The following is a 17,383-nucleotide window of genomic DNA, read 5'->3' as shown; positions in this document are numbered from 1 at the left end:
CCACAAGAATTCTCCTCTCACAGCCCAGGGAATGCACTTTCCTGGACTTAAAGACGATACTTAAAATGGACATTTCTTTGAAATTACGTTTGTTGTATCAAGCTAAAAGACAATGTCACTCTTGACCCCTCTCCATTGTATCTCTTCAGGTGACGCAAAACGATATGATCATGGCTGAAAGGCTCTTTGGAATCCTAGCACACGTAGCGTCTTCTGAGTTACCGCCGTACCGTCTGATTTCAGTTCTGGGTGATGCCAGGTAACCTTTAATTTCTGTGGTTTTTACAGAAGTGTTGTTGCACCAGAAAAAGGAATACATCCCACACACCTCTCATTTGTGCCATTTATGCCTCCCACAAGCACTTTTTCTAAATTTGTTTTCTGTCTGGCCCTCTCCAAAGTGTTGGAGATAAAACAATGAAAAAGGTGAAGATCTTGCTCTTGTGTGGCTTATAAGCTAATAAGTTAAAGATGTGTAGCGCTTTGGATGCTGTAAGAGAGGGCTGTAGGGGCACAGGAGAGACTTAACTGCATTTTGGAAGAACATCGGGGAAGGCTTCACAAGGGAGGTGACGTTTTTCCAGTTCGTCAGGAATGAACAGCTTTTCAGTTGGAGGGTGTAAGGGAAGGAGATCTGCAAAAGCACAAGGAATTGTAAATAATTTAGTATAACTGGAGCATAGGATGATTGCGAATTGTGATAGGAAATGAAACTAGAAAGATTGATTGTGATCTGATTTTGAAGAGCCTGGAAATCCATGAAAACCAAAAATGAATGCATTGTTTTGTAATTAAGCACAATCATCTGATTGGATTCATGTTTTAGAAAGGCTGCCATTTGGAAGACAGAGATGGAAGGAACGGAAACCAATCTAGAATCTAGTCTGTAGTCCAGGAGGGAGATTATGAGGGTCTGAACTAAGACAGTAAGAATCGAGAAGACGATGGCTTGAGAGATACGTAGAAGTGGATGGGGAGCAGTCTCTGGACTGGGCCTGGAGAGGGTCCCGGAATGATACCTCTGAACCGGTCCTCCAAGGGAACTGCTGCCTTTGCTTTAGTCTGGGCAGCTGGGTGATCCGGAGACAAGTCCCTAGAAGTCAAGTACAAGTGCCTTTAAACTTAAAAAGTTGTTTGATTTCAAAGTTATAGACATGAAAATTTTTAAAGAACAAGATAACTTTGGGAAAAGACAAAACGTCTGAAGCTGCGCAGCATCAGAAGCAGAGTTCTCATGGCCTGTTCCTGGCGGCGCTGGTGCAACTCAGCTTTTCTCACAACAGTCTAGTAATACCTAACATATGTTACATGTACGTGCCCTCTGACTTAGTAATTTCAATTTTGGGAATAGTCTACAGATAATGGTAGTTATAAATATATGAGCACAAATACATGTGTCCAAGGATTTTCATTGCAGACAGTGCTTGTGATAGCAAGAATATGAAAACTCTTTACATGTCCATTAATTAAGGACCAGTTACTTGCAGTTCTAAAAATGATTAGATATTAAAGTAGTCTTCAAGATGTCTTAGAACGTAAGACTACAAGGTACAGAATAATTGTGCAGCGTGCTGCAGTTTGTAAGAAAGAGGGCATATATTTCAGAGATTTCCTTGTGTAATTTAAAAATGTTTAATTTTTGAAAACTCATTGTCTCTAGAGCCGAGAGCACCAGGGTTCCAGAGCGTGTAGAAGTTTGCTTTTTACTGTATGTCTGTTTGCACTGTTTTAATCATCTTTTTGGTTTTTGTTCTGTTTGTGTGTGTGTGTGTGTGTGTGTGTGTGTTCTTTTTGTTACAGTTATTGTATTCCTTTTTTAAAAAAGGATTTTAAAAATACTGTTAACTTTTTAGGGTTGAAGAATAAAATAAAACCAAAGTCGTAAGTCACTGTCAATGAATTTGACAACAAGAACTCTGTCAGAACCTGTGGGATGTGGCTAAAACTAGACAGAGAGGAAATTATATCTTTACTATACTTAATAGAAAACAAGAAAGATTAGAAATTGATGAGTGAGGTTTTTAATTCAGGAAGCTAGAAAATCACCATAGTAAAATAAAGTGGAGGAAAGAAATTCATAAATGTAACAGCAACTTATAAAGAAATAAGAAATTGAAAAAAGAGTAGTTGACCAGAGAAAGCAAAACCTGACTCTTTATGAAGACCGTTTTCGAAGGGAGCCTACGAGCTCAGCTATTAAACTTCAAAAAAAATGAATTAGACTATACAGAAAGGCCAGATAGTACCTCAATATGCAAAAATAATTACAATTTATTCTTTACAATAATGAAACTATTGGATGTAGTACTGGAAAAAAGTATCCCATTTATAGGGGCAATAAAACTGTAAACCACCAGGAAATCCGCCTGACACAAAGTAACTGTGAAGTAATGAAATTAAGGGTGAAAAAGGAACCTAAAATGTGGAGAGATGCATATTCTTAATGAATTTCAAGACTTGCTATTGTAAAGATGCAAATTTATTCAAATTAAGTCGCAATTTTACTGAATTCCCAATCAAACATCCCAGTGTGATTTCTCAGTAAACTAAACAAGATGAATTTGTATTTTGTGAAGGTATTCATCATTCCAAGTTTTAAAAAATATTCTACTGTACTTTTTAATACTTCTGGAAGGTCTGACACATTTAGCTCACAAAAATTTAACAGTTTTATATGATAAAAGACATCATAAAATCAAGACATGAGCAGACAGAGAGAATACGTTTGCAACATATTTAACAATCCTACACATTTAGTAAGAAAAAGACAGTTGACATGATAGGAAGAAAAGGCAAAGCTTATAAACAGAGAATTCACTAGAAGAAATACAAATGGCCAAATAACGTAAGATCAAACTCACTTGTAATCAGAGAAATAAAGTTAAACTAAAATAATTAGATGTCACTTTTGCCAGTGAGATTGATTTAAAATTTTTAAACCAATAATGTCAAGGGTTTTATACTATTCAGGGAAATTCATTCTGCACTGTTGGTGGAGTATAGCTTGATGCAGACTTTTTGGACAAGGTGGTTTGGCAATATTCTGAGCACAGAAGGTCTAGTGGTAGGAATATATCCTACTGTAACGCACTCATATGGACACAAGAGACTTATGTACAAAGCTGCCATTGCTTTATTGTTTATAGTAGCCCAACTTTGGAAAGTAACTAAACGCACCTTCTCTCTGGAGGAAGTTACTCTCATCCTATCTCAGATAATCCCCCTGCATAATTTTTAAGGACAATGACCAGCGCACAATGAAAAAAAAAAATTAATAGCCAAGCACACAAAGAAATAAGGCACCATGTGTAAAAACTAGCAGAAAAAAGTAGGCCACAGAAACAGACCCACAGATACTTTAGATTTGGCATTTTAACTCATAGATTATAAACTGATTCTGCCTAGTATGTTACACAGTATAAAAGATAAGATCGAAAATATCTGGAGAAAATAGGAAAATTTTAAAAAGTGATCCAGCAGATTTGAAAGGAAACCAAAGGAGTTTCTATAAATGAAAAATACAATAAGCTAAATTAAAACTTAATTAATTAAGAGATTTAACAGCTAATTAGATACAGTTGAAGAGAGAATCAGTAAACTGGGAAATGGGCTAGAGGAGATTTCGTAGAATGCCGCACAAAGAGAAAAGAACAACATATAAAATGGTTAAGAAATTTGAAGGTGGAACGACTTTGAAGATTTAACCTATGTTTGGCATTTGAAAAAGACACCATAGAGAGCATGGAGCAGAGATAATGGCAAAGAACTTTTCAGAACTGATGAAATGCACTAATCTGCACATTAAATAAACTCAACCACGCCAAATTTGATAAATTAGAAGAAGCCTACACCTCGTCACAGCAGTGAAGCTGCAGAGCACCAGTTGTAAAGTGACACTGTTTCCAACAACCGGGAAACAAGAGGTCGTCTTCAAAGGCGCGCATGAACGCTGACTTCACAGCAGCAGCCGCAAAGCCCGAGGACAGGGCGAGGAGAGTGTTCCGGGTCCTGAAGGAAGTTACTTGCCACGTTGGAATTCTATACACAGCAAAAAGTATTTTAAGAATGAGGTGAAATAAAGACATTTTAAAACAAAATAATAAAAAAAAAACTAAGAAATTTCCTGTCAGTTTTTTTTCACTAAAAGAAACGATAAAGCCTGTAATTAAGGCAGAAACTGATGCCAGACCGACTTTCCGAGGTGCACGAGGAGCTGAAGAGCAGGAAGGTGCTGCATTTGTGGGTGAAGCAAAGTGAATACCGACTGTATACAACAACAGTAATGATGTGCTGTGGGGTTTGAAAATGCAGAACTAAAATATGCTACAACAGCAGTAGATATAGTTCTCCGTGTCCTTGTATTATCCAGGATGAAGATATAATCATTAAGTTTACATATTAGTAAATTAAAGCTACATATTGTGATTTCTTTGGTAACCAAAAAATAAAAAAGTATATAGCTTCTGAACTGGTAAGGGTAGGGCAGGGGTGAGGAATGGGGGGAAGGACAAAAAGGAAAAGAATCAGAACATTTGGGTCAGATAGAAAGAAAAGAAAATGTTAGATTTAACCTAATTACTAGCATATCAGCAGTTACACTCGCACCAAAACTCGGCGGCTTGAGCGCTTGGCCCGCTGAGTCTACAGGTCAGCTTGGCGGCTCTGCCCCCCGCAGCTGGGTCCTCGTGCGTCTGCAGTCACCGGGGAGCTGGGTAGGCGGCTCTGCAGCCCCCTCACTTTTAGGGGGGTTGAGAGGTTGGTTGTAAGCTGGGCTACGAAGACTTCAGTTAGGACCACTCATCTCTGCTCCACGTGGTCTCCTATACTAGATGTCTCCCTGGGCGTGTTGCCACGGCAGAGGCGGGGCTTGAAAAGAGAGCAGGAACATGCAGGTCCTCTTAAGACCCAGGCTAAGAGCCGGAACACCGCCATTTCCCACACTCCACTCGTCACAGCAAGTCACGAGGCAAGACCGCAGGGGCTCAGAGGCAGATGTACCTAGCTGTGAAATCACATGGTAAAGGGCGTGGGTTCAGGGGAGCCATTATGACCATCAATGTCATAAATTTGCCTCAGTGCTAAAATGCAAATGTACTAATTGTTCTGGTTGAAAGCCAAAGATTGTCAGACTAAATCTTTAAAAAAAAGAAGTTCAATTATATGTTGTCTAAAAGAGACACATCTGAAACATACGGTTACATAAAGTTTGAAAGTGAAAAAGTGGGAAAAGATAAACAATATCAATAACCAAGATAAAAACAGAGCAGCCATTGAGGGCTAACAGACCGCGGCTGAAAGCAGTGCGAGGAGCAGGAGGAGTATCGCAAAGTGAAACTAGGTCTGCTCGCCAGAAACAAAGCGTCAATTTGCGGATTTAATTTGTATGCACCTGTAAGCTTAGCCTTAAAACTTATAAACCAAAAAATGACACTGCTCCTATACCTCTGAGTAATTAATAGAAAAAGGATGTAAAATGCTTGAACAACATGATTAACAAATTTGACTTAGACATTTAGAGAACACTGCCTCCAACAACTGCACAACGTAAGGCTTTTCAGGAAGACAAGGGATATTTATAATAATTGGCCAGATACCATCGAGAAAGCAAATGTCAGCGGATGCCAGAGGATTTACATGAACCATGTTCTCTGTTCACAATGCAGTTAAGCTTTAACTCAATTACAAATGTTAACCAGGAAATCCCCATATATTTGGAAATTAAGAAACACGTTTCTAAATTACCCAGAGGTTAAAGACAGTTTTACAATGGAAATTTGAAACTACCTTGAACCGAAATATAATAAAAGTACCACATTTCAAAACTTGTAGGATCAAGTTACAATGGTGCAAAATGGAGATATTTTAACCTATCTCAGTGCGTACATTACTACAGATAAAGGCTGAAAGTGAGTGAGCTAAACGTTTATCTAAGGAAGTTGGAAAAACAACAGCAAAATAATCCCGAAGAAAGTTAAAGAAAAGAAATAATGACATTAAAAGCATAATTAATTGAAAAATTGATTATTTGAAAAGACAAGAGTGATGGAAAATATGTATATTGCTTTTGCAATTAAAAACCGGTAAAATAAGTGCAGATAAATATATTATGCATTTTTTTCTTAATGATAGTGAGGAAATTACGCTACCTAAATATCCAATAAACGGGCTAATGAGTTAAATTGATCTACATCACAATTGAATTGTATTTTATTTATTAAAATATTAATTTTCATGACATAAATGCTTATATAGCATTAAGTGAAAACAGCACACAAAATTGGATGTTTAATATGATCTTAACTTTTTACAGAAATTCATAGAAAAAGTCTGCAAAGAAATATGTCTAATGTGAACAATGTTACTGATTTCTGTAGATTTATAAGCTATAGATTTATAGGTGATTTTATTCTATTTCTTTATACTTTTCAAAATGTGTCCTGCTTATTATTTCTAAAATGGTTGTGTTAACACTCCTCACCTGGAGAAAGGAAGACATTTGGAAAAAGATACATTCCTTTTCTGCTCCCAGTCTTCAATTCCCAGATTCACAGTAAAGCAGTGGTGTCCCTTCCCCCAGAGACTCCTGGGTGGTGGGAACCAGAAAGCAGGCTGAGTCACAGTCCTCTGCAGTTCTGGGCCTGGGTCTGCAGGTGACCCTGGGAGCGCGGCTTGCGCTCTTCACAGTCAAACGAGGCTTCCTGTTCCATTATTTACCGCCCGCTAGGATCCTGCCCTCATGTGCTAACAGTTGTAGGTTTGGGGTTTTCTCCTGTTTTTACCTAAGCTTAAACCAGTGCTGCATTTCATTTTCTAGTTATTGGTAATACTGCTGAGCCACATAATGGAATTATGAACTACTTGTGTGATTTGTCAGATGTGTAACTAACATGTGATTTATGGGATATAAAGACTTTGAAAGTTTGGTCTGCTGCGTGTTTAACTGGGCCGTTTTGCACTCTGTGATTGTGTAAGTTTCGTCTTGGTTGGGATAGCTTTTCCACTTTTGAAATGCTTGAGCCATGTTTATGTTGATGATTGGTACTTAGGAAACAAAAAGAACTTGAGCTGTGTAGTTTGACCAGTGGAAAGGCTGGGGTGGTGAACTGATTTCAAACAAATAAGCTCATAAAACAGACATTCAGAAAAGCCTGCGCTGTCCTCTAAAGGCAACAAGCATGGGCACATTTTCATAAATTGGACAAGGAGCTCTGCATCCCTTTACTGTCTTTCTACAGAAAGAAGCAATTCCGGTGTCTTCTGGAAACCAAAGGAAGAAAACCTGGTATTGTCAGTGAAGAAAACGACGACAGCAAGAGACTCGCAGGAGAAAACACAAACCGGGCCGCGCTGCACTACACCACGCGGGACCTCTACCATGAAAAGCTGGAGGTGAGCGGCTGCTGTCCGGGAGCCTCGAACCTGGGTGTGTCCCAGAGGGCTTGGGCCCTGGCAGGTGTGCGTTTCTCCCTTAACCAGTTAAGATAACGTACTTTTTTGTTCTGGAATGTTCGCCAGCCTTATACATAAAGCTGGGGATGGCAGGCACCAAGGCATTAGAAGAAGCAGAGCCCATGGTTTCAACACATGTAGGCAGAAAAAAGACGTTCCGGAGAAAAGGGCACTGAAAGCCTAGAGCAAAGGAGGACCGAGGGCTCCAAGCTCTCCGAGCGCAGGGCCCCGGCGCAGGCTGGCTCGGAGCGCGCGTCTCGCCTCACCCAGCGGGCGGCGGACGCGGCGGGCCCTCCGTGCCCGTCCTCTTTGCCCAGGTCCTAGGGCTCCGCTCACCGTGTCCGTCTCCTCCACCGCTGACTTCTGTGTTCTTAGCACATCGTGTTCACCTGCTCCCACTGCAGCTATTTAGACAAAAAGGCTGGAACCAATGATTTCTTTCCCCACATGTGTAGAGGTTTCTTGAGGGAGTGCTAGGTCGGGGTGCCCAGGAGCCACGGAGGACGAAGCCAGGCAGTGCCTCCTCCACGGAAGTCAGGGAGAGCCGGAGACGCAAGTCGTCCAAACAGCAATAGAGTGTGAAGATTCTACAAGAGATTCTGAGAGACTGAAGGGGGTGTGTGTGTGTGTCGAAATGGCAAAACATTTTTCAGATGTTTTGTAACAGCTGTGAGATCCTCTGTTCACACCACACTGCAGCTGCAAGCTCAGCACATCAAAAGAAAGCAAACAGCAGAGCGGCTGCTGCTGGGGGAGAAGGGGATTCAGAACTTCCCTCTGCTGGACCTTCTGTCCTGTTGCTTTCCACCTACTTCACCCCCAATCCTGGTCATCTCTTTGGAACCCATAGGGCTCTTAAGGATTACAGCTCAAAAAGCACTTGAGAATTCAATGTGGCATTATTTTTATAGCATTCTGGAAGATGTTCAGATTCTGCTTTAAATTTGTCTAGTGTAAAAAAGGTTACTGCTTCATGAGGTAGCTGTGTATCTCTGAACAACTCCAGCAGTGAAGAGATTCTTGCCCATATTAAGCTGAAATCTGCCTCCTAATAACTTTCAATTAGCGAGCCTAGTGTTGCCTTATTTAGAAAAGAGAACAAGTGTCTTTTTTATGAAGACTCTTCAAATCCTTGAAGTCAATTCCTGGAAGTCCCCTCTACAGTCGTACTTGTGTTGAGCCCCTACCGCATAGTGCGTGGGCTGTGAGAAGGCGCTGTCCTGTCCCCGTGGAGCGCCTTCCGGCGGGGGGGAGACTGGCATATACAGGGACAGTTGTAAATCACAGTGTCAGCACAGCAGGGGAGCGGCAGCTCATCCAGGTCAGGTGAGGCTTTCTAGAGAAGAGCTTCCTGGAATCTTAAAGGATAAAATGTAGCCACGTGACAAAGGAAAGGGGGCAGATTCACCTCACAGAGGTTGGGGTAGATGGTGTTAAAAGGTGAGACTGGAAAGGTAGGAAGAGGGCTGTGAGAAAGGGACTGGACTCAGTCCTCTGGCTGGCCGGGCCTCCTGGTGCCGCCAGGAGAGGAACACGAAAGCCAGGCTGGCCAGGCGGCAAGTCCTTGTCTTCCTGACAGCGGTTGGCTCCAGGAGTCAGCAATTAATGCTGGTTTAATCAAAGACGTTTAGAAAAATACCAAAGAGCTGCTTGCAAAAACAGGACCCGTTTCATAGAGAAACCTACCAACTCTTTAAGGAACAGAAAATTACAGTGATTTTTTTCATTGTTCAAGAGTATTGGAAAAAAAGGAAAACGTTTTCATTTTTTTTAAGTCAGACAATGTAACATTGAATCCAGACCTTCCAGGATTGCACAGAAAAAGAAAAGCCAGATCAGATATCTAAGAATACTGATGATGTAAAAATCCTTCTGAAATGATACCAAGCAGAATGCAGCAGAACATTAAATGAGTAATGAAATGTTACAGCCCAGTGTGGTGTATTCTGGGAACGTGAGAAAGAGTCAATATTAGTAAATTAATAGCTCTAAGGTGAATATGTCTGATTATTTCTATAGACATTCAAAAGGCATCTCACGCAATTCAACACCCACCCCTAATTTTCTTTTAGCTCCATAGTAGAATCATAGAAATGAATAGTAAGCATCATGCTTAATGGGGAGATATTAGCATCAATAGCAGGCGGAATTCTGACTAAGATGGCTTTGATCCCACCCCCTGAGGTCCTCTGGCATAATCCTAGTGACACTTCTGTGTGATTCCTTCCCCTAAGTGCAGGTAAAACCTGTGACTTGCTTCTAACCGATGGAATATGGCAAGGGTAGGGGATGTTTGCAGATATAACTGAAGTCTCTAACCAGTTGTCTTTGAATTAATGGAAAGGGAGGTTATCTCAGGTGAGCCTGACCTAACAGGCAAGTCCTTTAAAAGAGGATTCAGGCTTTCTCTGAGATTCTCCTGCTGGTCTTGAAGAAGTAAGCCACTGTATTTTGACAGGGTCATATGGCAAGGGGCTTCCAGAAGCATCTGGGAGCTGAGAGCAGCCCCCTGCTGGCAGCCTGCAAGAAAATGGGGCTTCAGAACTGAATTGTGCCAGCAGCCACTTGAGTTCAGAAGAGGACCTCAAGTTTCAGGAAGGAACACACCCTGGCCAGCACCGTGACGGTAGCCTTGTGACTTCCTGAGCACAGCACTCAGCGAAGCCGTGTCTGGGACTCTTAGCGCGTGGAAGCCGTGACGCAGTAGAAAGTAGTGTAAGCCACTGAGTTAGAGGCAGTTCTTTTGCCCGGCAATCGAGCACTGATGCGTCACTGAAGCCAGCCTCAAGACAAGGGCATCCGGTGTCGCTGTTACGATTTATCAGCACGGACAGTGAGCTTGGGCAAGAGAAGGAAATCCGTGGTGACTGGAAAGAGAGGGAGTAAGCTTACTATTTGCAGACAGTGTTGCTGGGTACCAGGACATCCCAAGAGAATTAACTGAGAAACTGTCAAAGCTGTAAGAAAATTCAGTAATGGAATAGAAATCAGCAGTTTCCATTTGAGAAGAAAACATAATGGACAGAAGACCCAGCTCACAGCAGCAACACAGAAAGGTAAAATATCTAGCAGTGAGTTAATTAACAAGTGTACAAGATCTGTACGAAGTAAACTTTGAAACATTGGTGAATCACACGGAAGATTTATACAGATGGAAAAACCTACCATGTTTTGGATAAGAAGGACCTAATTCAAAATGTCAGTTTTCCTTAAATTAACTTAAAAATCTAATATGATCCCAATAAAAATATCAAAAACTTTTTTACTGAATTTGACCCTATAGAACATGTGGAAAAATAAACATAAATAGCCACGAGAGCTCTGAAACAGAAAAACAATGAGAAGACTGACACCACCGGTCTCACAGGACAGAATGGAAAACTCAAATACGCACCCAAATACAAAAGAGAGTTTGTTTTATGATAGAGAATAATCTCTCCCAAGTCAGGTGGACTACAGAAATAGTGGCTTGGGAATGTGAGGGAACTGAGAAAAAAAGCTGGGTTGAGACGTTTTACCTTACATCAGCATAAATTCCAAATGAGTCAGAGAGATTAAAATTTATAATGAAAGCATAAAAATTCTATAAGAACCCATTGATAATTGATGTGTGACACTGGGATGAGAAAGACCTTCAGGGGGAGAAAATAAGCCGTGACGAAAAACAAACTGAAAAAATAGCTTGCAATTAACTCCCTAAATTACCGAGAGATTTTAGAAATCAGTAAGAAAAGGGACCAACGACGCAATGTAAGTTGTGTTACCTGTTCAAAAATGAATTTAAAACAATTTGCCATTTACCATAATAAGAAACACTTTAGGAATGAATAATAAAATATGTATAAACCCTCTGCAGAGAAAATTGTTAAATTTGATTGAAAGACACTGAAGGAGAACTAAATAGATAGTTCATGGACGGAAACTTTCTACGTGGTAAAGATGTCAGTCCTTCCTAAATCCATCAGTGTAAGACAGTTGTAATCAAAATCTGGGCAAGGTTATTTGTGGAACTTCACCAGTCGATCCCAAACTTGTCTGATAGAGCAAAGAATCCAAAATAATACAAGAGTGAACGCGGGGAGAACCCGCCTCACGAGCCATGAAACTTCATTGCCGCTGTCGTGATTAGGGCAGCGCAGGAAAAGACACAGGGACTGTGGAAAAAGAGGCAGAACTTCCCCGTGTACGTGGGGAAGCCACACAGACAGCAAGCACTGCACGCTGCGCACACAGCCTCATAAACGCCGCTGAGGAAGCGGAGCGTCGCGTCAGACGCGCACACCGAGCCCCTGCCTCCCGTCATACAACAGAATTAACTCCAGGGCGAACACACCCCAGCACGAAGAGCAAAGCTTTGAAGCTCACATTTTAAAACAGATGAAAGTATGACCTTGATTGCACAGGCTCTGCTTTTCTAACACCCCAAGGGCACAAGCTACAGGGGGAAAATCTGATAAATTTGGCAATCAAGGTCTTTTTTTTTCCACAGGGATAGTTCAGTGGAGTCATATAAGCCGTCTCGATTTAAGTGGTTTGAGCAGTAGATGAGCCATCAGGAAGTAAAGACGGCGAATGGGGGCTCCTGTGTGGGGAAATACCTGAGGGCAAAGAAACAATCTGAAGCAGTAAAACAGTTTGGAAAGAATACGTGCCGTTCGGAGACGTGGATTTGAGCCCGGGATTCTCCACCTGCTTGCTCAGACCTTGCCCTGGCCCCTTCGTCACCTTCTCTGGATTCACAGTCCAGCATCCCCCACTTGAAAAACACTTAAATCACCGCAGCACAGAGTACTCGTTCTTCCTCCTCTGTGCATCTTGCGTCGTCGAGGGAATTGGTGGAAGCGAGTTGCTCACAAAGCAGAGTGAGCAGACCCTTTCGTTACACGTACGATGTGTGTAATTACGCCTGTGGCATGTGTAACTCTGATGCTTGGTAGCTGTCCATCCGTTTTCCTGACTCATTCTAAAAAAGATTTAAGAATCCAAGAGCTGAATGGGACTTTTTAAAGAATCTGATCCTGTTTTTAGGCAGGTGAGGAGAACTGGAACTCGGGGAGCTGCAGGGGGTCCCCTGGCGAGCTCCTGGCTGAGCTGCCTCCAGATCTCAGCCCACTGACCCCTGGCCTCGGACCCTTTCACGGTGCATCGAGCTGTTTCCTGCAGTCTTCTTGCCCACCCCAGCGCAAAGGGCTGTCCCTTCTTTGAACACTGATTGTATTTGCTGTCTGAACATCTTACCCGGCACTTGATTGCTGTGTCAGCTCTTTTGAGTTAGCTTTCACACGTGCAGGCCGTCTCTCCAGGTGACCGTGGGCTCTCGAGGACTGGGCTGGCGTTTTCTCTAGGTAAGATGGTGTCTGATCCTGAGCAGGCCTCTCAGCCTCTGTTGACCTTAGCTTCCCACGTATAAAACGGAGACACGGATTAAACCCCAGTACAAGTACCGTTACAGTGAGAATTGCTCTGTAACAAGTCCACCTTTGACATCCTTCTTTTCCCTTTTCATGACAATAAAATTTTAGTTCAATAAAATAATGTGAACAGTATTGTGTAGCATTTATCTCATCAGGATTGAACTTGTAAAATACTTGCTGTATGACCTTCCACAGGGGTATTGTGGGCTAGAAACAATCAGCACAGGAGAGCATTTGCGAATGGAAAAAGCATTATTCAGCCGGCAACAACCCCGTGACGGGTCAGGGCAAGAGAAGTCTCTCTCGTTTAACAGGATCATTCTGGACATGCAGAGTGAGCTGTCCTGGCAGACACTGCACAGAGATGCAGAGGAATTGGCTTAGAGGAGAGAAGAAATGATGAAGTAAAGGTGCTTTCAGACAGCTTTACTAAATGAACGGTTATTACAGCAGATACAATTCTGCATCAACATGTTTTAAAGAAGTCGTGGAACAAACCACAGCAGGAAACTCTGAAGCACCAGAAAGCATGCTATGCTGACGGTGGAACGTTTATTTTAATTTGTATTGTGTATAAGGTATTTAGCAACATATTTTAAAATTCTGTAAATTTGAATTACCCTTTATTACTGTAAATGTTTCCAGTCCTGTTGCTGGAACTTTTTTTTTTTAATTCAAAATCATGTTTTAAGAAACTTAAAAATCTGTAGGAGAGCCCTTCTGCTCGTGTCAATACGCTGCTCAGTGTAAAATGCTGCTGGTTCTCATCGCGGATCTCTGGCGCTTCGCCCTCGTCTCTCTTGCTGTCGTCCTCGTGTCGCCGGGACTCCCTGGGTGTTAACCCGGAGCAGCTCGGTGCCGTTCTCATTGGCAGGCTGACTTAGCGCAGGTGGCCGAGTCCCGGGCTGCTGCAGAGCTGGAGGAGTCAGGTTCAGCAGAGGAGCAGCCAGCTGGAACCGTGTGTGATTTATCGCCCATCAAAGTCTGTACATATTTTTATGATAGGTCAATTCATGACCTGTTATTTTTAGCACACGAACTAAATCAAATCAGCATGTTGACCCCAGAATGGCGAGTGATTATTTGGAGAAATCTTATATATCATTAGAAGACTTCCCAGATACACCTCTGTTGGACGCTAGTGACAGCTGGGACTCGTCATTCACTTATATTTAGTCAGGAATCTCAAACATTTATTTTGTTGTTTTACAAATTGTGAAAATTTGGAAAAGGAAGAGAAATAGAAAAAAGGAGCAGGAAACACTCATGGCCTCCGTCCTAAAGACAAGCTTAATGACACTTCAGTTTATTTTCTACCAATAATTTTCTGTATATTTTTGTAACTTTTCAATGAAAATGTCGAACATACAGCGAAGTTGAGAGAACTTTACAGTGAGCGGCGTGGCTCACACCAGAGCCTGCTGCGGTACCGCACCACGCGGCGCACCTGCCTCGCCACCCACCTGGGCAGTCACCCGCCCTCCAGCCCCCGGCAGTCCACCTGATTTTTTAAATTTACTTCAGAGTCATCGCAGACATTACCATGCTTCTCCCTAAATAATTCAGCAAGCAGATCATTAATTGCAGTTCAGTATTTCACGTAGTTTCTTATTTTGAGGTAAAATTTGTATACAATGAAATACAAGTCTCAGGGGTGCACTTGCTGAGTTTTGACGCTTACAGACACCGATTAGCGCAGCCTCTGTTGAAATTTCATTTTGTATTTTTCTTTTTCCACTTAACATTGCAATGCAAGCATTTCCTTGTTATTATAGATCTTCACAGTATGATTTTAACGGCTGTATCTGTTGATACATTAAATTTAACTCTTTATTTTTAAATTTGGTGTTTTGATTTGAGTTGGAGGTTTGAGTAGATCCTTTTCCAAGTAATTGATTAGTATTACTTCCGAGTGACATTTGTGATTTATTTCCTCCTTCACTGGTGTGAATTTGGTTGTCTGATCTAGTCCGTGGGTTTTTCCATGTGTATTACGGCACGTTCCATCGTCAGGCCTGGATACTCTCTGAAAGTACCAACAGCCAAAATGAATGTTGAATTCTTGAGTTAAATAAAATGGCTTTTTTCCAGCCTCTAGGATAAAATTGGGGCCCAGGGCCCCAGTAGCCTCAGGCCCAGAACTTCGTCTGCTGTGTTTTGAGCCCATGGTTTTCATCGCAGACTGCCAGACCCAGAAATGACTGCGAGCACTGTTTCTTTGGAGGGACAAGTTCTGGGTCCCAGGCTTGTATATGTTTCCTTTCCTCCTTGTATACTTTCCCCCAGCTTTCTCCAGATGGTCTCAGCCACAGACGTCAGTGGCATGTACCACTACGGGCTTTGCTGAAGTTCAGAGTGAACTCAGAGTATGGGTGTTTCAAGTAGGTACGTGGATGTGAACTGACCTCATACTAGCTAAGATTGTCGGTATCAGTGCCCTGACACACTTACCACCAGAAGTCATGAATCTGCGTTCAGCTGACTGTCTGAACTGAGACAGGAGAAAGTCTCTCGGTGGAGACAGTAGTTATGATCAGTGATTCCAGTAGGAAACACATCTGTAACAGAGCTGCCCCACGGAGCAGGGCGTGCGCTGGGACGAGAGAGCTCCCAGTTCCTGTCTTTCCTCAGGCAGCGCCCCAGAGGGTCCAGGGAAGTGTTCCTGCTCTGAGGGGTGGGGGTCAGAGTAGAGTGTTTCAGGTTTCTCTAGTTCAGCTAGTTGTTGCCTTGGTTTAGGGATTAATTATGATTCAGTGCAAAATTTTCTCTTTTTTTAACAGGAAATAAAGGAAAAAAAGAAATTCTGCAAGATGTATATCGAGGACCTTGTGAAGGAAGCCACAGAAATCAACATGAAAAATGAGGCTTTGCAGAAGCTTTGGCCACAGATGTTCATAGAGCTCGTCAGGGACGCGGTCATAGAAGTCCGCAACAAGAATTCCTACATGAAGCTTTGCCTGCAGCACATCACTGACCAGAAGTAGAAATGGCTTTTAGTTGCAGCTGATTTTAGCAGTTTTATGTTTTTGAACGTTGAAATTATGTAGGTTAAACATGTTAAAACAACCACACTGTTCAACAAAGACTAGCATCAGAGCGTCATTGCCTCCTGTCCTCGTAGTTAAGGGTCAGGAAGCAGAGGACAGAGACAGGGAGGGCTGCTGCCCCACGTGCGCTGAGCAGGCCGCCTGTGGGAACTAAGCAGCCTTTAGGGGCGGCCGGCCCTTGCTTGACTGGCGCCCTGCGATAGCCCGCGGCACGCGGTGTCTGCTCGTGGCTCAGCGCGAGTTGCTTCCACCTACTTTCAGCTGATAAGTTTTAGTTATTTGCCTTTTTATTTTGTGTCATGATCTCAAAGCCAAAAATGTTTTTTTTAATGAATGGAGAATAAACTTGCTAATAAATTAGCTTAAAAGAAAGTGTTGCCTCCTTGATCCAGGCAGAACTGTCGTTTTTATTGCACGCTCCTCTTTAGCTGAGAAGGAGCCCTTCCTTCGCTTACACAGGAAGAGGCCCTGTTCTAGGCCTGCATCCTCAGGGCGCCGCCGCGGGCCCTGGGGGTCACTGTGGACAGAAGATAGGAGAGTGAATCAAAACTGGGGCAGGAGGCAAACGCTTTGTCCTTGGAGACCCGGAGGGAGTGGGCACGCCAGTACTTCTGCTTCTCTGAACGGCGTCTCGTCCTGATGCCAGTGCCCGGGGCTCGCTCGTCAGGCAGGCGCGGGTGCCTGTGCCTCACAGTTACAGGGACTCGTGAGTGAAAGTTTCTCGTTCTTCTAACTGCATTTGAAGATCGAGCAGGTAAGTAAGCTGTAAGCAGGGGGCTCCTAGTTCATGCTGGGAAAGAGGGCGTTCGGAGCCCGTGACCATTGCTAGAGGTGACACAACTTCAGAAACCCCGCCTTACAGGTCAGCAGATCGGAACTCTCCGATCTGCTCAGACTTCGCCTGGCAGCTCTGGCAGCAGGACCAGCAGCGAAGACGAGAACGGAAGTTACAGGACCACGAAGTCCTGCAGAAACGCTGGAAGGAAGTGAGGTAAGCTGCTTTTGCAGTTCCAAGAAAGCCCTACATCCTTAGAGCTCCTGGCCCCCTCCCCCAGGAAGGACGTGCTCAAGTTTAGGAGATTAACGTAGTGTTTCAGGACGTGGCCTCTCAAGACACACTGTCCGGGTTTCCGTCTTGGCACTTTGGCTCCCAGTTTAGCTTGTGACCCACCCGCACCTCAGTTTCCCCCTAAGAGTACCTACCTCACAAGATTGTTGCGAGGGTCGAATGAGATCAGTGCATTTAAAGCACTCGGCATAGTGCCTGGAACGAAGCCACCACCAGCAAGTGAAGCTGTTCTTCATCTTCTCAAAACAGGTTGGACCGCAGAGTTGGTGCCCCAGGACAGGAGGAACTGTGTTTGGTGATGATCATCCATCTCTCCAAGTGGAAACATGCGGACATCTCTCATCTGTCTGGCAGAAGGTGATCTCTCCCGGGGTTTCTGTCTTGCTTCGGATAGAAATGGAATC

At 43.0% G+C, this 17,383-nt stretch overlaps 1 protein-coding gene across 2 annotated transcripts in view; it reads left to right on the top strand.

Annotated features, from left to right (window-relative positions):
* LRRC49 (leucine rich repeat containing 49) overlaps positions 1 to 16,282 on the top strand; it is a 102,964-nt gene extending 86,682 nt beyond the window's left edge. For both annotated transcript variants that reach the window (XM_010977939.3, XM_010977940.3), the window contains 3 exons: positions 150 to 259; positions 7,236 to 7,389; positions 15,644 to 16,282. In XM_010977939.3, coding sequence (XP_010976241.1) covers positions 150 to 259; positions 7,236 to 7,389; positions 15,644 to 15,847 — 468 coding nt within the window. In that variant the 3' untranslated portion in view covers positions 15,848 to 16,282. The remainder of the gene's footprint in view (positions 1 to 149; positions 260 to 7,235; positions 7,390 to 15,643) is intronic.
* The last annotated feature ends 1,101 nt before the right edge of the window (positions 16,283 to 17,383 follow it).

The sequence above is a fragment of the Camelus dromedarius genome, chromosome 29, assembly GCF_036321535.1.
Source record: "Camelus dromedarius isolate mCamDro1 chromosome 29, mCamDro1.pat, whole genome shotgun sequence".
NCBI classification, from domain to species: Eukaryota; Metazoa; Chordata; class Mammalia; order Artiodactyla; family Camelidae; genus Camelus; species Camelus dromedarius.
Note: the sequence above shows the minus strand (reverse complement) of the source record. Positions and strands in the feature narration are given on the sequence as shown.